The following is a 24,236-nucleotide window of genomic DNA, read 5'->3' as shown; positions in this document are numbered from 1 at the left end:
TTAATAATAAGGGCTGGTTTTATTTTCTCATGGAATTGTTTTTTTAATATAAAATGAAGATAAAACAACATCTCAACCCTACAATATCCCAGCATGTCTTGTTTCTACAAGACTCCTGCTAGACTGTGACTACGTAGCAAACAGTCTTTAATAAGAGCATTTGGTTGGGAGAAATAGAAAAAGATCTTGGGAAGCCTAGGCAAACCCAAAGTTGAGTGACATCTCTGAACACTAGAGCAGCCCTTGTCTCTTCAGATCCTCATATGTCTTCTTGTTCACAACATTTCCACTGGAGTCTTCATACTCTTCCTAAAATGGAAGGAGTATACCTGGTTAGCTATACTCCCTAGGAGAAACATCCAGAACCAGTCTCTGAGCACCTGGATTCCCCTGGTACAGTCCCATGGCAGTCCCTGGCTGTCATGACATCGCCATTTATCTAGCACAGCCTTCCTCAAATAGGATTCCACAAGAGAATGAACTTCTAACATACAGAATGGTACCTTTAGGGTACCTGAGAAAGTTCATTTAAATAATTTCTGAGGTTTAAGATAAGGAACCCTGGCGGAGAAAGCCTGACTAAAGGCGGCCGTTTTCAAAGGGCTACCAAGAAGCCTCTGTTTCTACCCCAGAAGGTGGAGAAGGCTGTTTCTCCACTTCCAGGGCAGCTCTGCTTGATTTTGTTTTATATACTGGAGTCCAACGTTCTAGCTTGGAAGTATTTTGCTGCTAAATAAATAAATAAATAAATACTGCAAGCTACTGCTTCCAGTCCCTGTGGGGCCCAAGGTCTGTTGTCATCACAACTCATACCCTAGTCGTTCCTCATCTCTGAGACCTGCAGCCTGGAGATGATCATCTCTGCTTCAACCCTTTCTCATACATGCTGGCCTCAAAGCAGATCTGGTGTGACAAAGACTGAGCCACCATGGCAGGACAAGATACTGGCTATTCCTACTTGTCACTTCAGAATTTCAGCAGGAGAACACAATGTGCCTTAAGATAGTTAAAGCTACGAGGCTTCTAGTCAAGTCAGTTTGTAGATACTGTCACACAGAGCATATCACTGATAAACCAGGACCTAGCTCTGTCTCCCTTCAACTTGGTAAGTAAGGCAGGCTGCTCCTTGATCTGCTTCCAATGCTCTGCATTATCAGCACTCACCTCCGTGTCAGGCTGCCATCGCTCTGAAGCCTTCTGCAGTTTCAGCTTGGCCCACACTGTAGGATGAGAAATGAGCATCACGAGGACTGATTAGCTATCCAGTGGATCTACATTCCTGCAACATTCCCTACCTGCAGGTACCCACCGCTAGCAGGCTCCCCCAAGTGTCAGCTTCTGACACTCAAGCCTGCCCCAAACTGAATTTTGGTTTTTGACTACCTATAGACAAAAAACTTCTACTGTAAAATTTACCATGACCCTGTTTTGCTGAGAAAGAAATGGTCAACCAAACATAACAAAAGACTCCTTAGAATATAGAACTGATACTATCAAAGGATGAAATAAGAAACAACCTACAGGGACCGGGAGTTTGGCCTAGTGGTTAAAGTGCTTGCCTAGCATGCATGAAGACCCGGGTTCGATTCCTCGGTACCACATACATAGAAAAAAGCTGGAAGTGGTGCTGAGGCTCAAGTGGTAGAGCTCTAGTCTTGAGAAAGTCCAAGGACAGTGCTCAGGCCCTGAGCTCAAGCCCAGGACTGGCAAAAAAAAAAAAAAAAGAAAGAAACAACCTACAGAAATTACAGGATAAAGTAATGTTTGAAAAGTTCTTAAGGTCAGGAGCTAGTGGCTTATGCCTATAATGCTATTCAGGACACAGATCTGAGAATTGTGGTTCAATGCCAGCCAAGTGAGCTCAGGAGACTATTATCTCCAATTAAATACCTAAAAACTTGAAGTGCAGCTGTGTCTCAAAGTGGCAGAGCACTAGCCTTGAGCAAAAAAGCTTAAGCAGTGTCTAAGCCCTGAGTTCAAGACCCATAACCAACAGAAAAAAAAGTAAAGAAAAAGGTTTGCAAGTTCTTAATAGGCCAGGCACTAGCAGCTCACACCTGTAATATTAGCTACTCAGAAGGCTGAGATTTGAAGCCACCTTGGGCAGGAAAGCCCATAACACCCACCAAAAAAGCTGGAAATGAAGCTGTGTAGCTCAACTGGTAGAGTATCTGGCCTATATAGTGAACAAAAGGCAACGTGTTGAAAGATCCCCTTTTTGGGGGGATTTGGCCTGAGCACTGTCCTTGGGTTTTTTCAAGGATAGAACTCTACCACTTGAGCCACAGTACCACTTCTGGCTTTTTTCTATGTATGAAGTACTGAGGAATAGAATCCAGGTCTTTGTGCATGCTAGGGAAGCACTCTATCAGTAGGCCCAACTCCCCATCTGAAAGGTCCCTTTTATTTAGCTGTGCAATGGAAGATCTGAGAAGCAGACATAGAAACCAAAAAAAATTAGCTGACTAAGCCAGAGAATAGGGTAAGTATAGATGAGAAAGGAGTGTCTGGCTGGGTGGGGTGGCTCACGACTATAATCCTAGCTACTCTGGATAGTGAGATCTGAGGGTCACAGTCCAAAGCCAGCCTGGGCACTAAAGATCATGAGACTTTTATTTCCAGTTAACCACCAGAAAACCAGAAGTGGTACTATGGCTCAAGTGATAGGGTGGTAGCCTTGAACTGAAGAGCTCAGGAGCAACGCTAAGGCCTAGAGTTCAAGTCCTATGATGGACCAAAAAAAAAAAAAAGTGTCTGTTACTTAACAAAGGGAAGTAGAAAAATGAAACATAACAGAGAAGAGACAAATCAGAAAGAAAATGAGTTTACCAGGAAGATGATAGTGACAGAAAATGTTTCCACTGCCAGGAAAACTGGAGACCTCTGACTACAGTCCCCTTGTGCTCATTAGCAAATTCTCTGACAACTATATGTACCCTGTCTATTCACTCTTTCTCCATGAGGTATTTTGTTGCTGTGTTTCAGTATCCCTGCCCTGTTGCCTCAGAAATAAGCTGATGTTATTCTTCTTTCTTCCTTTATTTTATTTTTTGTGGATCATGGGGCTTGAACTCAGCCTAGGTGCGTCCCTGAGCTCTTCAGCTCAAGGGACTACCACCCTACCCCTGAACAAGGACATTGTCCTTAAGCTCTTCAGCCCAAGGCCACCACCCTATCCCTTGAGCCACAGCCCCACTTCCCCTTTTCTAGTGATTAGAGATAAGAGTCTCTGGTCTTTAGTATCCGGGCTGGCTTTGAACCTTGATCCTCAGATCCTAGCCTCCTGTGTAGCTGAGCCACTGCGCCCAGCTTCTTCTTTCTTCGTTTATATTAGTGGTTCTAACACATTAAAAATCAACTCAGAAAAATATGTAATTCTTCCCTCAAAATCTTCCATGCAGGATTGGAAATGAGGCTTAGAGGTAGAGTGCTTACCTAGCACAAGGCTCTTCTCAGAGGAGATGCAATTGGCAACCGGTACTGCCGATCTCTCCCCTCAAATATGTACTGATTATAGGGTCTAGTTCTTTTTTTTGGGGGGGGGGGACAGTCCTGAGGCTTGAACTCAAGGCCTGGACACTGTCCTTGGACACTTTTTTTGTTCAAGGCTAGCACTCTGCCACTTGAGCCACAGTGCCACTTCCGGCCTTTTCTGTGTATGTGGTTTCAAGAAATCGAACCCAGGGCTTTGTGCATACTAAGTAGGCACACTACCAGTAGGCCTTGCTCCTAGCCCTGCTCTTTTTTTTTATACCCACAATCTACTGCTCTTGGGCCCATATACACCAGATTATTGGGACAGTGGCTGGGGAAGGAATGGCTACTTGGCTGAGCTAGTGAACAGTCAACAAGTTACTTACAGGAGACAGCATCTTCAATCTGTGTCACATTAGCAAAATGAGCAGTGTTTGGTATACCCAAGCACCTCATTCCATGAGCATGACGCCATTCCTGGGGGAGAGAAGCAAATGGACAATGGGAAACAGGAACAGCTGAATCAAAGTACTCACTTCATTCTATTCACAAGTCCTAACCTGAACCCTCTGCAAAACAATCCAACAAAAGGCAGTATTCTTTTGTGGTTTATGCTTGTAAAGTTTGCAGTAACTAATAAATGGTTGACATTAAAGAGCAAACTGTATTCTCTCAGGTTTGGATTCTTGATTCAGTTGTATTATAGACACAATTTCTAGGTCAGTATCTCTACAATCAAATCTGATGCCTCCCATGCAGTGGGAGAAGCTGACAGACCCCAGCAATCTCTACAACCAGCATTAAGGGTATGGTAGTACATTGCTGTCATCTTTGTAAGGAAACTGCTAACTGGGGAAGAGAGGATGTAAGAGGGAGAGACACTGAAGTTGTGACAACTTTGGGTCTTGGATGTCAAGTCAATAAGCTCTGAGTTCCCTTACAGCAAAGTGCCGCTGGAAGGCCTTAGGTCCTCGGTAGGTGTAGTTCCCACAAATCTCACAGTTGTAGTTGATATTTAGGCCATGAAGTTTATATAGCCAGTAGGGAATGGGCTAAAAGAAAGTAAATAAGAAATGATGTTAGTCTTCTTCGGTCTGCATATGCTTCCCAAAGGGGAACAGGGAGGAAGGGGGGGTGGGAGACTCACTTTGCCATCCCAGCCCAGAGGCAGATTTTTGGGATTATAAATGATCTCATTCTCCTCATCTTCACTTTCACTCTCACTAATCTGTTCTTCCTCCTCCTCTTCCCGCTCCTCTCCTGTCCTGGCTTGCTTGCGTTGTACATTTTCATGAGTAAGTTGTCGCTGTTCCTGAAGTAGGTCATAAATAAAAAGGAATGTCAGAGCAAAGTAACACAAAACACAAAAAGGCAGTTTTCCTATTGTCCAGAAACTAGCTAGCTAATCCTTCACTTCCAAGGGAAAGTATTTTTTTTTTGGTAGAATACAAAAAAAATCTTATCTTCATACTACAACATCCTACCAGCAGGATTTGCTTGCTCCTGAAGAAAAAGTCAAAAACTGTTGATCTGGGCACTGGTGGTTCATGCCTGTAACCCTAGTCACTCAGGAGACTGAGATCTGAAGACTACAGTTCAAAGCCAAGCTAGGCAGAAAAGTCTATAAGACTAATCTCCAATTAACCACAAGTAGAGCTGTGGCTCAAGGTGGTAGCCTTGAGCAAAGAAGCTTATGGAGAGTGCCCAGTCTCTGAGTTCAAGCCCCACAACTGCCAAAATAAACAAGATTGTCTATTACCTGCCTAAATAGTTTATCTGGAGCTGCAGACCATCAGAAAACAGTCTCATCTGTTCTCAAGCATTTCCTGGACATTTTCCCTTCTCCTTTGTGTTGTCACTGACATCCAACACAACTTTTTTTTTTTTTTTTGCCAGTCCTGGGCCTTGAACTCAGGGCCTGGGCACTGCCCTTGGGCTTTCTCATGGCTAGAGTTCAACCACTTGAGCCACAACACCATTTCTGGCCTTTTTTTTTTTCTATGTATGTGGTACTGAGGAATCGAACCCAGGTCTTTGTGCATGCTAGGCAAGCACTCTACCACTAGGCTAACCACTACTTTTTAACTTTCCTGTGCCACCCTGATCCAGTCCACTCTTCATTTTGCTATCAGATAATTTCTGTTCATAAAACCAAATCTCAGAGCCGGGAATTTGGCCTAATGGTAAGAGTGCTTGCCTAGCATGCAAGAAGACCTGGGTTCGATTCCTGGTACCACATACATAGAAAAAAAACCAGAAGTGGTGCTGTGGCTCAAGTGGTAGAGCTCTAGCCTTGAGAAAAACCCAAGGACAGTGCTCAGGCCCTGAGTCTAAGCCTAGGACTATCAAAAAAAACAAAAAACAAAAAACAAAAAAAAAACCCAAAAAACAAAATCTCTCCCTCTTCTCTCTCACTTGCTCTGACTCCTTCCTCTGTGCCAGTATTGGGGTTTGAACTCAGGGCCTGGGCAAAGTCCCTGAGCTTTTCTGTTCAAGGCTAGGGCTCTAACACTTGAGCCATAGCTCCACTTTCAGCTTCTTGGTAACTAAGTAGAGATAAAGAGCCTCACAGACTTTTCTGCCTAAGCTGGCTTTGAACAAGGATATCCCGATCTTAGCCTCCTGAGTAGCTAGGATTACATGTGTGAGACAATGGTACCTGGCTTATAAAACCAAGTTTAATGGCATATTTCCTGTTCCAAGAATTTTTTTCTCTGTGCTGGGGATCAAATGCAGGGTTTTTATACCAAGCAAGCTATCTACTACTGAGCCCTTACCTACCCCCCACTATTTATAGAACATTTGGGCTTTGTCCAAATTTACAGAAGTGGTGCTGTAGCTCAAGTGGTAGAGCTCTAGCCTTGAGAAAGCCCAAGAAAGGTGCTCAGGCCCTGAGTTCAAGCTAAAAAAAAAAATCTTATCAGTACACAAGAGCAACTTCTGGATACCATAGGGTAACCACAGAAAGCTGCCACCTACTGGCAGAAAAGCAAGAAGGTCTCAGAAAAGGGAGAAAGTAGTGGGAAGACCAGGCCAAGGGTATATAATGCCAAAGACTTCTCAGCCATCTTCAGAGGACTAGCAATCTAGTGGACTAGCAGTCTAGACTGCTGCCCATACTACTACAATCCATGTTCTCTGTGAAGAACATATGTCCTATTGTCTGTATGACTAGCCTTTCAATGAAAGCACAGAAGAGAAACTCTAGGTAGCTGTAGGTTTCCAGCTATAAGGGTGGGTCCTCACACATAGCAGAACCGTCATATGTAGCCAGTGACAGAGTGGAAGAATCAGTTGTTCAAGCCATCTCTCTCAGCCCCTATATCCAGGAAATGCTGAGAGCTACCAACTGTTCACACAGACAAATCAGAAGCTGGTAGTCTGGAGAATTCTGAGACCTTGTCTATCTTCTCTGGGTGAGTATTGCACCTGGAGAGGCAATAGACTTTTCCTTCCCTTCCTTTCTCTCTAATATAATAAGCATTGGAGTGGGCCGGGAGTTTGGCCTAGTAGTAGAGTGCTTGCCTAGCATGCACGAAGACGCAGGTTCAATTCCTCAGCACCACATACATAGAAAAAAGCCGGAAGTGGTGTTGTGGCTCAAGTGGTAGAGCTCTAGCCTTGAGAAAGTCCAAGGACAGTGCTCAGGCCCTGAGCTCAAGCCCAGGATTGGCCAAAAAAAAAAAAAAAACATTGGAGGCAACCAACTTTTTTTTTTTAATTTTCTATTCATATCTCAGCAAGGAGAATGTTTACTATCACATGAGCAGAGTTGTATTACTGTCCTAGCCCTACTAAATTTCTCCCAATTTTCTCAACTTGTAAGCAACTCCCTTTCATAATGAATCATACCCGAAAACTTGATGTGAGAGGAGTGTTTCTCTTATTTGCTTTTTTGAGTATCTGATTCCCGGGTGACTCTCTGGTCTCAGTGGATGCTCAGACACTAATTGGATCAATTGTGGACAGAAAGAGTCCTTTATGGACATTGGGCAGCCTTGAAAATATCACCTAACAACAGAATAGGAACCTCCTAAAGGACCAAAGACTTCAACAGAACTGTATTCAATGCTACACTATTGTATCACCTACTCTTCCATCTTTGAAAACTGAAAAAAACTCCTGAGTTCCAGTCTCTTTTACTCTCCCATTTATAGTATTTACAACCATCCGTAGAGTTGTTACTTACCCCAAGAATCTCTACGTATTCATAGATTTGGGCTTCTAGGAAAGCAATGTCTTTGTTCCTCTCAGTGTCTCTGAGAACAAGAAATAAAACTGTCATTCAAGATGCTTGAACTCACGCAATCTTGGCTCCCAGTTCTAATAATACTTATTCCATAACTGCATTAATAATTACACATGAGCGACAGCGCCCAGGCCGAGTTCAAGCCCCATGACCCACAAAAAAAAAAAAAAATTACACGAGGCCGGGAGTTTGGCCTAGTGGTAGAGTGCTTGCCTAGCATGCACGAAGACCCGGGTTTGATTCCTCAGTACCACATACATAGAAAAAAAACAGTGGTACTGTGAGGCTCAAGTGGTAGACCTCTAGCCTTGAGAAAGCCCAGGGACAGTGCTCAGGTCCTGAGCTCAAGCCCAGGACTGGCAAAAAATAAAAATAATTAAAAAAAAGGTATTTGAAGCCAGGAGTGGCGGCTCACGCTGTAATCCTAGCTACTCAGGAGGCTGAGATCTGAACATCTCTCGATTCAAAGCCAGCCTAGGCACTAAAGAACCTGAGACTCTTATCTCCAATTAATACTAGAAAACGGGAAGTTGTGCTGTGGCTCAAGGGGTAGGATGGTAGCCTTGAGCTGAGGAGCTCAGGGACAGCGTCCAGGCCAGAGCTCAAGCCCCACAACAGACAACAAGAAAACCACAGCAGGGGTGCTGCCCAGCCACTCACCGCTTAGTGCCCTTTGTTTTGGGATTTTTGGCAAACAGAGAGGTATCAAGGGACTCCAGGGACTTTCCTTTGGTGCTGAACAGCCTCTGGGCTCGTTCTTCTAGAGTCCTGAACAGAAAGAAGAGGCATCAGATTTCAGAGTAACTTACTACACAGGCAGTATAGGTGACAGAAAAATGTAACCACAGCCACGTAGAGGATCACACAAACATTCAATAAGTGGAGTAGTTTCAATGGAAAAAGCAGTCCTTACCCGCCACATTTCAGGCCTAAAGCTAAGAGTGCAGATTTCAATCTGTCAAGACCCAAGGAAGCCAACTCCTGTTAACAAACAAATTACAGTATCACATGATTTGGGGAAATAGACAATGCAGGTTAGTATGTGGTGGTTCCTAGGCTGTGACAGGGAAGTTCAAACTCTCCACAGAGTCATGTTCAGACTCAAGTCATACCTGGTAGGGTTCTAATACCTCCATCACTGCTTAACTGTAACTGGAATTATTATTTGCCAGTTTTCATAGTTGGATATGGGTTTTTGTTTGCTATTTGTCTTTGGTTTTGGAGTGCTGAGAATCAAATCCAAGACCTTGTGTATGCAATTCAGTACTCTACCAATAAGTTACATCTAGCTATCAGCTAAATTTCCTTATATTCCCACATTCTTTGTATATATCTCTTCCCAGGAAATGGTGTCTTATTATTCTAGGTCCAAGGTATAAAGATAGGTGAACAAAAAGGCTCATGCTTGTAAATCCTAGCTGAGGAGGCTGAGATCTGAGGATCATGGTTCAAAGCCAGACCAGGGGGCTGTAAGTTTGGCCTAGCAGTAGAGTACTTGCCTACCATATATGAAGACCCAGGTTCAATTCCTTGGTACCACATAAATAGAAAAAGCCAGAAGTGGTACTGTGGTTCAAGTGGTAGAGCTCTAGACTTGAGGAAAGCCAAAGGACAGTGCTCAGGCCCTGAGTTCAAGCCCAGGACTGGCATAAAAAAAAAAAAAAAAAAAAAAAAAAAAAAAGGATGCATAGCAAGACCAGTACTAGTACTACTGTGGAAAACATACCTCCCAGGAGGAGAATGCAGAGAGGTCAAGATGGGCTCCAGCATGGGTCAGGGCACTGCTTGTTTCTTTCTGGAAAGAAGAAGATGCTTATTAAAATCGAAGTTTGGAAGTGCTGTTATGGTTCAAAATGGTGCTAGCTTTCAGCAAAAGAGCTTAGAGAGTTCAGGGACAGCACCCAGGCTTCCAGTTCAAGCCCCACTAGTGACAAAAATTAAAATAAATAAATAAAAACCCAAGCTTATTCAAATGAAGGTAAAGGACTCATCCAAATTATCAGGTATGGTTGGCTCTTTTATTACACACACTTGTAAGTAAGGATCAAATTCCTACAGGAATGGGGTAAAAGACCAGATGACATGATCCAGGTGTGTGGTAGTGTATAACTGCTATTCAAACACTCAGGAAGCTAAGGAAGGCAGAAGGTTCAAGCCAGCTCAGGTACAAAGCAAGACTCAGTCTCAAGAAAGCAAAAGCAAAAGAAAAATCAAGCCAGGCACTGGTGGCTCAGCCTATAATCCTAACTAGTCAGGAGGCTTAGATCTTAGGATCATTCCTAGAAACCAGCCCAGGCAGACAAATCTGACTCTTATCTCCAATTAACTAGCAAAAATCTAGAAAAAGAGCTATGGCTCAAGTGGTAGAGTGTGAGCCTTGAGTAAAAAAAGCTAAGGAGTAGCACTCAGGCTGAGTTCAATCCCTAGTGCCAGCACTAAATAACAACAAAAAACCACCTAAATGACTGATAAGTCATCAAATTTCACAATAAATTTAAATTTACCATTAGAAATAAAAATATATAGGGCTGCAAGTTTGGCCTAGTGGTAGACTGCTTGCCTAGCATGCACGAAGATCCAGGTTCGATTCCTCGGTACCACATACATAGAAAGGCCAGAAGTGGTGCTGTGGCTCAAGTGGTAGAGTTCTAGCCTTGAGAAAGCCCAAGGACAATGCTCAGGCCCTGAGTTCATGCCCTGGGACTGAAAAAAAAATCTATCTACCTATCTACCTACCTACCTACCTATCTATCTATCTATCTATCTATTTCTACAGCATAATTGGATCCGCTTTTTTTTGTTAGCGGGAACCACACAACAGCCATAAAGCAGGCAACAAAAATCCTGGGCACAGTCTTGTTCCAAAGAATACAAAGAAAATGTAGCATACCTGACAGAGGACATCTCATGGTCAGAGCTGATACTGAAGGAACACCAACTAATGCCTGAAGCAGAGGCCCAAGAGTGAAATAAAATAGCCAATTCAAGCCCCCGGCATGACCTCCACCCACACTCCACAAAAGCTTACCGGCCATCCGGGGAAGGTACCATTTTCCCATTTCTTCTCAAAATCGTTCTGAATCTTCCCAAAAAGTTCATTTTGATCTTGAAGGGGTTTCACTCTGTCTGTATAATCCTGAAGGTACTCAAGCAGCATCTCTAGGTACCTACAAAGGAACACATAGTACACAGAGAGAAAATAGGGTTTCTACCGTTGATATGCTGTTTTGCTTTATAAATTTCACTTATAATTAGTAGTAGTAGTCAACCCCCGCAAATAACAGTCACTTATTTTTAGATCCCAGGGTTTTCTGAGTGGCATTTTTCAGTGAGCTTATTTTCACCCCAACCTCATTCAAGGACCCCTCCCCCCACCATATTGTGCTAGTACTAGAACTTGAACTCCAGGCCTTACACTCTTGCTTGGCTTTTTCAAACAAGGCTGGTGAAGTTGCACTTGAGTCCTGATTTATACTTGTTAACTGGAGATGAGTCTCATAGACTTTCCTCCCCAGGCTGACTTCAAACAGTGATCTTATACTTTCAGCCTTCTAAGCAGCTAGGATTATAGGTATGAGCTACCAACACCCAGCTTCTCACTCCTTTTATCCTCATAACATAATGCCAAATTCTAATGTCTTAATTAACTCACAAATAAATATTTCAGGTAAAAATTAAGTGAGAAAAAGCAAGGAAGTTAGGAGTACAGGACCACTAACTAGGAGAAGGATCAACACAAATCTTTGGGTTTAACATCAGATCCAGCCACTTCAATTTGCCACAATCTAAGCAAAGTTAAAACACCCTTTTAGGCCATCGCTGAAGCAGGAGTGGCCAAAATGAAGTTCAATCCCTTTGTCACTTCTGACCGAAGCAAGAACCGGAAAAGGCATTTCAATGCACCTTCCCACATTCGCAGAATGATTATGTCTTCCCCTCCTTCCAAAGAGCTGAGACAAAGGTACAACATGCGGTCCATGCCCATCTGAAAGGATGATGAGGTGCAGGTTGTACGAGGGCACTATAAAGGTCAGCAGACTGGCAAAGTGGTGCAGGTTTACAGGAAGAAGTGTCATCTACACTGAAAAGGCCATGGCACCACTGTCCATGGGGCATTCACCCCAGCAAGGTGGTTATTACCAGGCTGAAACTGGACAAAGACCGCAAAAAGATCCTGGAATGGAAAACCAAATCCTGCCAAGTAGGAAAGGAAAAGGGCAAATAGAAGGAAGAAACAATTGAGAAGATGCACTAATGAAGTAATCTTATATATACCTTTCATTTAAAAAACTTAAATTCTAAAAACACTGATGTCCCTGAATGGGAGACTTCCTTCTACAAATTATGCAAATTCAAAAATGGTATGGGCATTAAGACTGAAGACCTGCTCGACTAGCACAACGATGTTCACTGCAGCACTATTTACCATAGCAGATATGGAACCAACCTAGATGCTCCTCAGTAGATGATTGGATCAACAAGATGTGGTATTTGTACACAATGGAATTCTATGCTGCCATCAGAAACAACGACATCACCCCATTTGTAAAGAAATGGAAAGACGGGGCTGGGAGTTTGGCCTAGTGGTTAAAGTGCTTGCCTAGCATGCATGAAGACCCGGGTTCGATTCCTCGGTACCACATACATAGAAAAAAGCCGGAAGTGGTGCTGAGGCTCAAGTGGTAGAGCTCTAGCCTTGAGAAAGTCCAAGGACAGTGCTCAGGCCCTGAGCTCAAGCCCAGGACTGGCAAAGAAATGGAAAGACTTGGAAAAAATCATATTAAATGAAGTAAGCCAGACACAGGAACATAGGTTCAATGGTTTCCCTCATTTGTCATAATTAGTACAACCTTGGACTCTCCTAGCAGAGGATTACAATAGCTTAAAACCTAGATACATAAGGCCATATAGGATGAGGCTAAATGAAAGGACCTCCAGGATATGGAAACAAGAGCCATATAATGTGTGATTGTTGTTCTTAATGTACTATGTTATTTCTCATCTCTTTTGTTGTCCCTTGGTTATTCTCATATTGTTACAGAATCTTACCTTGTATCTGGCATATTGTATATATGTTTATTTATTTATTTGAAATAGGAAAGGGAAGGGGGGAAAACAAGATGAGGGGAGGGAAATGAGAACAAAAACATGAGAAGGGGTATCAATGTCTGTGAAGTAATGTACCTTCTATCTGGCAAATATAACTGTAACCCTTCTGTTAATTACAATTAAAAATAAAAGAAAAGGGGCCGGGAGTTTGGCCTAGTGGTAGAGTGCTTGCCTAGCATGCACGAAGACCCCGGTTCGATTCCTCGGTACCACATGCATAGAAAAAAGCTGGAAGTGGTGCTGAGGCTCAAGTGGTAGAGCTCTAGCTTGAGAAAGTCCAAGGACAGTGCTCAGGCCCTGAGCTCAAGCCCAGGACTGGCAAAAAAAAAAAAAAAAAAGAAAAGATGGAAGACATGCTTACAGATTCACCTTGTCAAAAGTCACAGAATTACAAATATTCCATCGTTTAAGGTAGGCACTAGTGGCTCAAGCCTGTAATCCTAATTACTCAGGTGGCAGAGACTGGAGACGCTCAAGACGCCAGCTGGAGAACACCCTGAGAGATTTCATCTCCCTAAAAACACTGAATTGAGTGAAACTAAGAGGCCTCGAGTTCAAGCCCAGTATTGGCAAAACGAACAAAAACTACTTCATTCATAGCTCTTAGACCCAACAAGCCATGGAAGTCATTCATGAATACCTTTTAGTCATCAAATTTCAGAACTTTTCCCTCAAATTTCCTATTATTTTCTTATTTATTTATTTATTTATTTATTTATTTATTTATTTATGTTTTGGTGCCAGTCCTGGGGTCTGAAGTCAGTGCCTGGGGAGTATCCCTGAGCTTCTTTTTCCACATCTAGTGCTCTACCACTTGAGCCACAGCTCCACTTCTGGCTTTTTGGTAGTTTAGTGGAGATGTCTCATAGACTTTCTTTGCCCAGGCTGGCTTTGAACTGTCATCCTCAGATCTCAGTCTTCTAGGTAGCTAGATTACAGGCATGACCCACTGGCACTTCACCTTCACGTTTCTCTCTAATCCAATTTAGTGAAGCCTCTAGAAGCTATTAATACCTACCTCTTATATTCTGCATTCTTTCTTTCTTTAGGAATGTCAAAGAGCTGGTCAAAGATGGACAGGTATGTGATATAATCCAACTTCTAAAAGGAGAAAATGAAGACAAAAAAGTTGGGTGATTCTGCTGAATCAAGTAGGGGGATATCAGATACATCATTAAAAAAATATCACATTGATGAGCAGTAATAAATATAAAAGAAATATTTGCTGCATATGCCAGACTCTTGGCTAAACTATAACATACTAAAATAAAGTCCTGAAAGGTGCCATCCGCTCATTCATACTAGCACTTACTGAGTATCTTTCTAAGTAGAGAGATCCAGAAAAGAACAAAATGAACAAGTAATCTGCCCTCAGAGCTCAAAGTTTAGTCACTGCATTCTGGAGATATTTCCTCGTAATTCTGTAAGAAACAATCATAAACTTCCTGTGGACTTCCTGAGACAGTCATGTTAAACTTTACCTCCTACGAGGTATCTTTTAGAAAAGACAGTGCATAGACCTTTGCTGGAAAGGCTCATTTTGTGCCTCTCAATGCTTAGTTCCATATGTCCCTACCCCAGAGTAGGGTTCTGTGGGTTTAAACAAAAATGTTTATTTATTCATTTATCTTTTGGTTGGTGCTAGGGCTTGAACTCAGGGCCTGGGTGCTGTCCCTGAGTTTGTTTCTTTTTTTTGTCTCAAGCTAGCTTTCTAACACTTTGAGCAACAGCTCTACTTCTGGTTTCTGGTGATTAATTACAGATGTGTCTCAGACTTTTTTGCCCTGATTGGCTTCAAACTCCCTCCTGAGCAGGTAGGATTACAGGCGTGAGCCACCCAGCACCAAGCAAAAGTGTTTATTTTCCCAAAAATAAATGTGCTTGTTATATCGACAAAATAATAGAACATATTAATACATAAAATATGCTTGTTGTAGTCACTGTAAAAACCTGATTTTCACTTTGAATAGTTTCACTGATTAAAGTAAATTACCTCTTTAGTATGTATGCACCAGTTACTAAGCACAGTAAAAATACTCTGTTGTGGTTCCATGTCTAATAGTTTTGGCTCAGTGTCATGACATAGCCCAACAATTGGACCCTATCTCCCCTCACCCCATCCTTACCTCAGATGCCTTCAGGTTAATGTATTTGAGGTAACAGTCATGGAGATCAAGGTAACGACCATATCCCTCTTCATCGGTGAACTCTACCAAGTCTGAAGGAATCAGACATAGCAGTGATTCAGACATTAGACATTTCCTGGACTTGCTTTTTCCAATGGACTGCCTGTTTCCAACTCCATGAGGCAACTCTTTTCCCAATGTTTTTCCTATCCTCAAAGTCAATAGACCAGCTTTCCAAGCCAGTGAACTCAAGCAAGAACAGCAGAATATGAACTACGAACTTTTTTTTTTTTTTTTTTTGACAGACCTGAGGTGAACTTAGGACCTGGGCACTGTCCCTCAGCTCTTTTGCTCAAGTCTAGCCCTCTAACACTTGAGCTACAGCACAACTGCTGGCTTCGTTTATGTGGTACCAAGGAATCAAACCTAGGGCTTCATGTATGCTGGCAAGTACTCTACCACTAAGCCCCATTCCCAGCCTAAAATGAACATTTTGTAAAAATCTAGCTCAGGATATTAATCTAATCTAAAAAACTGTGAATGCAAAACCAGCAAAAAAAAACAAAAACAAAAAAAAAAAACAAAACCCAGCTCTAAGTTTTTTGAGGCCTGGTAGACAAATCTGAGTTGTCATTAACTCCCATGTTTCTAATGGAGGGGAACGTTCAATCCAACTTACTCTGTGCCTCTTCACTTGGATTCTCTCGAGCCTTCAGGAGCTCCTCAAATTCCACTGACATTGGCACACAGATCTAAGAGACAAGAGAAATGCTCAGGTGGGTTTGCTGATGTGAAACTGAATGTCATAAAAATGATGCATACATAAAGTTGCACTGATGGCATTACTTGGCCTTAATTTTTTTTTCAAGAGAACTAATTACTTTTCTATTTTATTCATATATCGTCCAAACATACATGCTCAATAGCACACAAGCAAACTTCAAGTAACATAAAAGGATGGAAGTCCTCCTTCATTTATTCTTCTGAAAGTAGCCACTATTATGACACCTTTTTCTACACTACTGGTCCCCAAACTTTGCTGCACATTAGCATTACCTGGGGGAGTATTAACAAATTCCTTGGGCTGGTGCAGTGGTTCATACCTGTAATCCTCGCTACTCAGGAGGCTGAGAACTGAGGATCAAAGATCAAAGCCAGCCCCAGCACAAAAGGACTTGAGACTCTTATCTCCAATTACCTCTAGAAAAGGGAAGTGGGGCTTGGCTCAAGGGTAGGGCGGTAGCCTTGAGCTGAGGAGCTCTGGGACAACACCCAGGCCCAAGGGTAGGGCAGTAGCCTTGAGCTGAAGATCTCAGGGACAGTGCCCAAGCCAAGTTTAAGCCCCATGACCCACGAAAAAATAAAAGAATAAAATTAAGTAAAACTCCTTGGGGCCAGGAGTTTCTCCTAGTGGTAGAGTGCTTGCCTAGCATGCACGAAGACCCAGGTTCGATTCCTGAGTACCACATACATAGAAAAGCCGAAAGTGGTGCTGTGGCTCAAGTGGTAGAGTGCTAGCCTTGAGGAAAAAGCTGAAGGACAGTGCTCAGGCCCTAAGCCCAAGCCCCAGGACTGGCAAAAATAGTAATAATAATAATAATAGTTCCTTATGTGTGGGAGCCAGTAACTCATGCTGTAGAACTATTCAGGAATCTGAGACCTGGAGGATGAAGATTAGAAGCCAGTCCAGGCAGAACAGCCTTCAAGAAGCCATCTCTAGTTAACCAGAAAAATGCTGAATGGGAGGCACAGACGGCAGAGTAACAACCATGAGCAAGTATGCCCAGGAAGAACCAGGGCCATGAGTTCAACCTCTGGTAGCAGTGTGAGTTTGTGTGTGTGTATGTGTGTATGGTACTTGCCTTTGATTAAATCAAAACGAGGGCACGTAGCACTCCGTGGTAGTAGTGAGCTTCTCCTTGCTGGTCTTTAAGGCTGCCAGGGCCTTGAGGATGCAAGTAAGTATTCTGCAATTGAGCAATACACTCTAGCCTCGCGCGCGCGCGTGTGTGTGTGTGTGTGTGTGTGTGCATGGGTGTTGAGACTGGGCTTACTAACTTTGCCTGGGCTAGCCTTGAATTCAAAATCCTCCTGCTTCCACTTCCATCCAGAGTAGGGCTTGCAGGTGTAAGCCATCATGCTGAGCTTCTGCTAGCCTTTATTGTTTGTGGGTCCCAAGGCTTAAACTTGGCCTGGGCATTGTCCCTGAGCTCTTCAGCTCAAGGCAACCACCCTACCCTTGAGTCAAGCCCCACTTCCCATTTTCTAGAGGTTAATTGGAGTTAAGAGTCTCAGGTCCTTTTGTGCCTGGGCTGGCTTTCAACCTTGATCCTCAAATCGCAGCCTCCTAAGTAGCTAGGATTACAGGCGGGAGCCACTGCGCCCCACCCAAGTCCATACTTTTACTTACTTATTACTCACCTTACCCTAGTAACCAGATTTCATTTCCACTACTTCACTGAAACAGTAATCCTGGCAATTACCAATCAACAACAGCTGATACCATGACCATCTTTTTGAGCCTTTGTGATACAAGTCTTCCTAGGTAGCTTTTCTGTTAAGTACATTGCCCTAAGTGTGCCAAAAAAGTACACGGAAAAATTCTGACAGGCTGGGTGCTGGTGGCTCACACCTGTAATCCTCACTACTTAGGAGGCTAAGATCCGAGGATCATGCTTACAGCCAGTTCCAGCAGGAAAGTCTGAGTATCTTATCTTCATTTTACTGCCAAAAGTGCCAGAAGTGTAGTTGTAGCACAGCTGTGGCTGTGATAGGGCACTAGCCTTGAACAAACAAGCCCAGGGACATTGCCCAGGCACTGCCTTCAAACCCCAAGGTGAGCATTAAAAAAGAAAAATAAAATTCTGACAGTCTCTTTTTACATTTTTTTTTTTTTTGTAGGTCATGGAGCTTGAACTTGGCTGGGGCACTGTCCCTGAGCTCTTCAGCTCAAGACAACCACCCTACTCCTGGTCCTGGGGGGTGTCCCTGAGCTCTTCAGTTCAAGGTTACTGCCCTACCCTTGAGCCAAGCCCCACTGCCCTTTTTCTAGAGGTTAGATAAGAGTCTCGGTCCTTTTGTTCCCGGGCTGGCTTTGAACCTTGATCCTCAGATCTCAGCCTCCTGAGTAGTTAGGATCACAGGTGTGAGCCACCGAGAGATGAGAGACTGGCCTCTTTTTACACTTTATGTCTCCTACAACTCTATGGCTTCTAGCTTTACCTGAAAGTACATGTGATGATACAAAATCCAAATGAAAACTTTCATTTCTTGCATTAACCTGTTACCTAACTCCAATTGCTCCTGAGACACTTCACCCACCCACCCCCTCAAAAAAAAAAAAAAAAAAAAAATCCAGGACCAAGAGGGTGACCTAGTGGTAGAGTGCTTGTTTGCCTAGCATGCGCAAATCCCTGGGTTCAATTCCTTGGTAGCATCAGAAGTAGTGCTGTGGCTCAAGTGGTAGAGTGCTAGCCTTGAGGAAGCCCAAGGTCCTGAGTTTAAGCCCCAGGAATGGCAAACAAAAAACAAAACAACAGGCTGGGAGTTTGGCCTAGTGGTAGAGTGCTTACCTAGCATGCACGAAGACCCCGATTCGATTCCTCAGGACCACATACATAGAAAAAGCCAGAAGTGGTGCAGTGGCTCAGGGTAGAATACTAGCCTTGAGGAAAGCCCAAGGACAGTGCTCAGACCCTGAGCTCAAGCCCAGGACTGGCAAAAAAACAAAAACAAAAACAAAAAACACCTACATGAAAAAAAAACTCCCCTCCTTCCTTTCCTTTGTCCTTGTATCTTTTAGTATGGTCTTTAGGTAGGTTTGGAAGAAACATGTTCTCTCGGGCCATACCTCATTTGGGTGCTTTCGATGGAATTCCTTTATTTGCTTGAGTCTATTATAGAATTCAGCAAACTCATTGGGTCCTGAAATGGCATTGAGCTCCTCTTTTCGTAACCTGCAATTTCAGGAAAAATCCGAATAGCACAGTGTATAATGTCAGTTCTTTAATCACATGGTCCCTCAGAAGCCCTTACTCCTAGACGGCTATGCATGTCAACTTACCCATCCTTATCATCATATAAATCCCGCAGGTTCCCACTGACCTCCATATACCTCTGAAAGGCAAACACAAACTCGTCAAAATGAAGTAATTGGTACAACTGTAGAGCTAACAATCAATAAAGGCCCTCTGGTCAAAGACCAAAGAAACCTCATGGGGTATGCCTTAAAAATTCCTATGCTTTTGGAACCTTTAAGAGATAGCATAGCTCCAGGATATTATCCAAAACAAGTTGATGTCTTGATTATCTAAGTGATATAATTAGGACTGGCAGAATGATTCTATGCTTATATATTACGAAGAGCTAATCTTTCCTAAAATATCTTTTTTTTTGGTCAGTCAAGGAACTTGAACTCTGGGCCTAGGAGTGGTCCCTGAGCTCTTCAACTCAAAGCTTCTACCCTATACCTTGAGCCACAGCATTATTTCTGGTTTGCTAGTGGTTACAGTGCCTGGGCTGGCTTTGAACCTCGATCCTCAAATCTCAAGCCTCCTGAGTAGCTAGGATTACAGGAGTGAGCCACTGCACCCAGCTTCCTAAAATATCTTAAAGCACAATAAAACTCATTTGCAAAATCAATATACCTTAAAATATGTGTGGAGAAAAAAATTATACTGCTTTTGCTTAGTTTCTTTGAAAATAAGAACTCAGTCTAGGCTCTAGTGGCTCATGCCTGTAATCCCAGCCACTCAGGAGGCTGAGATCTGAGTGAAGATCAAGGTTCAGCTAGTCCAGGGAGGAAAGTGTATGGCACTGTTAGCTCCAATTAACCACTAAAAACCCAAAGAGGTAGTGTGCCAACCTTGAGTGAAAAAAACCTAAGGGGCAGTGCTGAAGCCTGGAGTTCAAGTCCCAAGTACTAGAAGAAGAGAAAAGAGGTGTAGAAGGAAAAGGAGGAGAGGGAAGAGAAGAGAAAGCAGAAAGGTGGGCAGGCAAAGGAGGAAGAGAAGAAGTCAAATTATTCTCAGGGAGATATGGCTCAGTAGCTAAAAACCCGCTTCCAAACCGTATCCTGGAAGAAAGACACTAATATTTAATGTTCCCTCATTTCAAATATAGCGAACCTTCTGTGTGCGTCCAAGGGATGTTAAGATGCATCCAGGGTCCACATGGCTCCCCCATTCAAGAGGGGCGAGGAAGGGCAGCGTGGCTCCTTCACATCAGACAGCTGAGGACGGCCAGCCCACTTACCTGTGGCCAGGGCTCCCGTCGAGGCCCCGCCCTCTCAGGCCAGCTTTTCCCGCCCACCCGGACCCAGGGAGAGACAGACCGCGGGGCACTCACATCCTGCATGGCCCGAGTGCGGTGGTCGGAGTTGATCTGGTCCCGGAGCTGCAGAAAGGCAAACAGAGACACAGACGCCGTTACTTGAGTCCTGGGGCTGGGGAGGCGGCCCGAGGGCGGGGCTTTCCCGCGTCGGTCTCCGCGGCGGAAGCAGGGGGGCTCTGGGGTGCGGAGACCCCGGCAGGACGTGACCCGTGGAGCCTGGGCGCACGCAGGGGCTGCGCCCGGGAAAGCGTCACCGGGGGATCACCGGGGTACGGGCTCGGCCGCGGTCCTGAGCACGCCGCACTCACCGTAGATTTCTTAGTGAGCATCTCTTTGGCCATGACGTCCATGAGCCTTTCCTTCTCCTCGTGGTACCGCCGCTGCTGCTCCAGGATTGTCTCCATCTTCTCTCCGCCACGGAACTCTCAATTCACACAACCGACAAGGCCGGAAGCAGCTCCTGCCGCCTGTCCGCCTGCGCGTCCCTCACGCCGTCGGCTGCACCAAAGTTCCGCGCGGGCCGGAAGTGCCTCGGGGACCCAGGGAAAAGGAACACAGGGCGAGCTGGACTACGTTACCGGGATGGCCACAGCGCCCCCTGCTGGTCGGAGGTGTGGCGGCGCCATCCCGTACGTTCTTGACCCAAAAGTGGGATAAGTGGGCCCTTGGTTTCCTGGGGTTCCCTGGGGTCCGCTGTGAGGGCATACATACTTGAGTAGGCTGAGTAGTTGAGTATGATTGGGAATTGGGAAACTGGAATTTCAATCTCTATCATGCTTTGTGACTTCAGAAACCTTGTTTCCTTTCTCTGTTCCTCGATATCTTCTAATATAGTGATGCTTCTTCCTCTAATTATTACCACTATCGTTATTATTATGTAAGCCTTGGGGCTTAAACTCTGGGCCTAGGAGCTGTCCCCGAGCATTTATGCTTAAGGAAAGTGCTATACCACTTGAGGCACAGCTTCACTTCTGGCTCTTTGGTGATTAATTGGAGATGAGTGTCTCATGGACTTTCTTGTCCAGGTGGCTTTGAACTGTCAGCCTCCTGAATAGCGGGGATACAAATGTGAGCCACTGGTGCCTGGCAGTGCTTTTGTTTTTAACAAGATTCACATATGGAAACAACTTCATTTGTTTTATCAGCAAGGGATTCGAAGTATGGTGCATCTTAACAGTGAAGCACTAATAGTCTTGAAAAATGAAGTCAAGGTTAGAGATGTAATTCAATAGTAAAAACCTTGCCTTGCATGTGAAAGCCATTATTTCATTCCCAGCATAGGGAAGGGCTAGGAAGTTGATAACGTGTGTATGTTCACTTCTAGGGAGTAAAATAAAAACATGTGATATATGAGATTATCCATAGTCAACAAAAACTAGATGCCACTAGGATCTATCAGCTGGTGAACAGATAAGCATAACATGGCACATCTATATAGTACTATTTTATTCAAGAATTCTAGGCGTGAACCCTGAAAAGCACCATTGCTACATACAGAAGTCAGATGGAAAAATTACACTGTATGTGTGCAGAAAGGCAAGTTCATGGAGACAGAGTAGATGAGTGATTTCTTGCAACTGGCAATGACTACAGTCACAAGGAATTCTTTTGGCGGTAAGAAGGATATTCTGAAATTGAGTTGTGGTAATGGTTGAGTAACTTTTAAATTTGCTTAAATTAATTGTACACTTTAAATGAATGAATTTTATGATATATGTTATGCCTCCATAGAACTGTTATAAAATCTGTATGAACTGAAATGATGAGTATGAAAAATGGCCACACAAAGTGAAAAAGGCTAGATTCCCAGCAGTGTATAAAAATAGGCAGAAGCCGGGCTAGGTGGCTCACACCTGTAATCCTAGCTACTCAGGAAGCTGAGATTTGAGGATCAAGGTTCAATGCCAGCCTGGCCATGAAAGGACCTGAGAGACTCTTTATCTCCAATTAACCTCTAGAAAAATGAGAAGTGGGGATTGGCTTAAGGGTAAGGTGGTAGCCTTGAGCTGAAGAGTACAAGGACACCACCCAGGCCTAGTTCAAGCCCCATAACTCCCTCCCCCGCCCAAAAAAAAGGCAGAGAGGGGCCGGGAGTTTGGCCTAGTGGTAGAGTGTTTGCCTAGCATGCACAAAGACCTGGGTTAGATTCCTCAGTATCACATACATAAAAAAGCTGAAAGTGGTGCTGTGGCTCAAGTGGTAGAGCAGTACCCTTGAGGAAAGCCCAAGGACAGTCAGTGCTTGACCCTGAGTTCAGTCCCCAGGACTGGCAAAAAAGAAAAAAAAGTAGGCAGAAAGATTACTCCTGTAAAGATATCCAAGTAACAGCAAAGTGGTTGTTCCTGAGGAGACAGTCTTAGAATCTGGTATGGTAAGAAATTTTTTTGTATATACCACAAGTACAGCATGAAAGTTATTTAAGGATTTTCCCTCTGATCTGGAGTTTGCCTCAAGACCTTGGCATTGTCCCTCAACCTCTTTGTACCCAAAAAAGCACAAAACTCTGCCACTTGAGCCACAGAGCCACTTCCAGCTTTTCTGAGTAGTTTATTGGAGATAAGGATTTCCTGTCTTGGCTGGCTTTGAACCACGATCCTCAGATCTCAGCCTCCTGAGATCTGGGTTACAGGTTCAAGCCACTGGCACCTGGTGGAGTTGATTTTTAGCTATACACCTTTTCTTTCTTCCTCTCTCTCTCTCTTTAGTTGGTTGTAGCTCTTGAAATCAGGGTGGCCTGGGCGCTGTTCCTGAGCTTCTTCCTTCAAGGTTAGTGCTCTACCACTTTGAGCCACAGCACCACTTCCAGTTTTCTGGTGGTTATTGGACCTAAGAATCTATGGAGGCAGGTGCTGGTGCCTCACATCTATAACCCTAGTTACTCAGGAGGCTGAAATCTGGGAATTGTGGTTTGAAACCAGCCTCGGCAGAAAAGTCCCCAAAACCTGAAGTGGAACTGTGGGTCGTGTGGTAGAGCACTAGCCTTTAACCTAAAGAGGTGTAGGGACAGCGCTCAGGCCTTGAGATCAAGCCCCACAACAGACAAAAAAATAGTCTATGAACTTTCTGCATGGGCTGGCTTTGAACCAGGATGTTCAGATATCAGCCTGCTGAATCACTAGAATTACAGCACTGGACTTTCCTTTCTTTCTTATCTACCACACTTTCTTTCTTTCTTGTGACAGGCCCCAATTTCAGGCATTACTTATCAAATTTAAAAATAAATTGCATGTGAGCTGGCATGGTGGCTCATGTCTGTGATCCTAGCTACTCAGGAGGCTGAGATCTGAGGATCAAGTTTCAAAGCCAGCCCAAGTGGTAGCCTTGAGCTGAAAAAGCTCAGGAACACCGCCCAGGTGGAGTTCAAGCTCTATGACTCACACAAAATAAATAAATAATAAATTGCATGTAAGATATTCAATCTAAAATGTTTATATATTTGGACTTTGGGCCTGTCTCCAATGGTGAAGTGCTTGCTTAGCAAGTTCAAGGCCTAGATTCAAACTCCATCCCTCTAATGAAATATATATTTATACAGAAATAAATGAAAGTTGGGTGCTCCTGCCTGTGATCTCACCTACTCAGGAGGCTGACATCTGAGGAGTGTGGTTCCAAGCCAGCTCAGGCAAAAGAGCCTGTGAGACTCATATGCAATTAACTACCAATTAAGAAATACACAGATGGCCAGGAATTTGGCCTAGTGGTTAAAGTGCTTGCTTAGCATGCACGAAGACCCGGGTTCGATTCCTTGGTACCACATATATAGAAAAACCCGGAAGTGGTGCTGAGGCTCAAGTGGTAGAGCTCTAGCCTTGAGAAAGTCCAAGGACAGCGCTCAGGCCCTGAGCTCAAGCCCAGGACTGGCAAAAGAAAAGAAAAAAAGAAATACAGAGTACAGTTTGTAGCTGAGGGTCCCCTTCTCTTCTGTTAGGGAGGTAGAGCACCCAAGC

The 24,236-nt window shown here is 43.9% G+C and overlaps 1 protein-coding gene and 1 pseudogene across 1 annotated transcript; one reads left to right on the top strand and one right to left on the bottom strand.

Moving 5' to 3' along the window:
* Sf3a3 (splicing factor 3a subunit 3) lies at nt 1–21,430 on the bottom strand. Its single transcript, XM_090335181.1, has 17 exons — nt 20,598–21,430; nt 20,305–20,352; nt 19,022–19,074; nt 18,809–18,914; nt 15,638–15,710; nt 14,959–15,050; nt 13,851–13,933; nt 10,752–10,890; nt 9,450–9,518; nt 8,637–8,704; nt 8,384–8,491; nt 7,664–7,733; nt 4,622–4,786; nt 4,416–4,526; nt 3,861–3,951; nt 1,165–1,220; nt 1–309 (listed from the first exon to the last, which is right to left on the bottom strand). Exons 1-17 carry the CDS (start codon nt 20,691–20,693, stop codon nt 232–234), a joined length of 1,506 nt encoding a protein of 501 aa, XP_090191307.1. The 5' UTR covers nt 20,694–21,430; the 3' UTR covers nt 1–231.
* Nucleotides 11,482–11,978, top strand: LOC150062073 (large ribosomal subunit protein uL24 pseudogene; annotated as a pseudogene).
* Nucleotides 21,431–24,236: the final 2,806 nt, after the last annotated feature.

This window comes from Megascapheus bottae, chromosome 6, assembly GCF_031878675.1.
Source record: "Megascapheus bottae isolate mThoBot1 chromosome 6, mThoBot2.hap1, whole genome shotgun sequence".
NCBI lineage: Eukaryota > Metazoa > Chordata > Mammalia > Rodentia > Geomyidae > Megascapheus > Megascapheus bottae.
This window is presented reverse-complemented; position numbering and strand designations above follow the sequence as displayed.

What these genes read in the sequence shown, in the direction of transcription:
- Sf3a3 (XM_090335181.1), bottom strand. Translation starts at nt 20,693, where the DNA reads ATGGAGACAATCCTGGAGCAGCAGCGGCGGTACCACGAGGAGAAGGAA. An exon ending in ATCGAAAGCACCCAAATGAG is followed by an intron (nt 15,711 to 18,808) that starts GTATGGCCCGAG and finishes CTTGTCTCTTAG; the next exon opens with ATCTGTGTGCCAATGTCAGT. An exon ending in AAGAATGCAGAATATAAGAG is followed by an intron (nt 10,891 to 13,850) that starts GTAGGTATTAAT and finishes GTTCCTTTGTAG; the next exon opens with GTACCTAGAGATGCTGCTTG.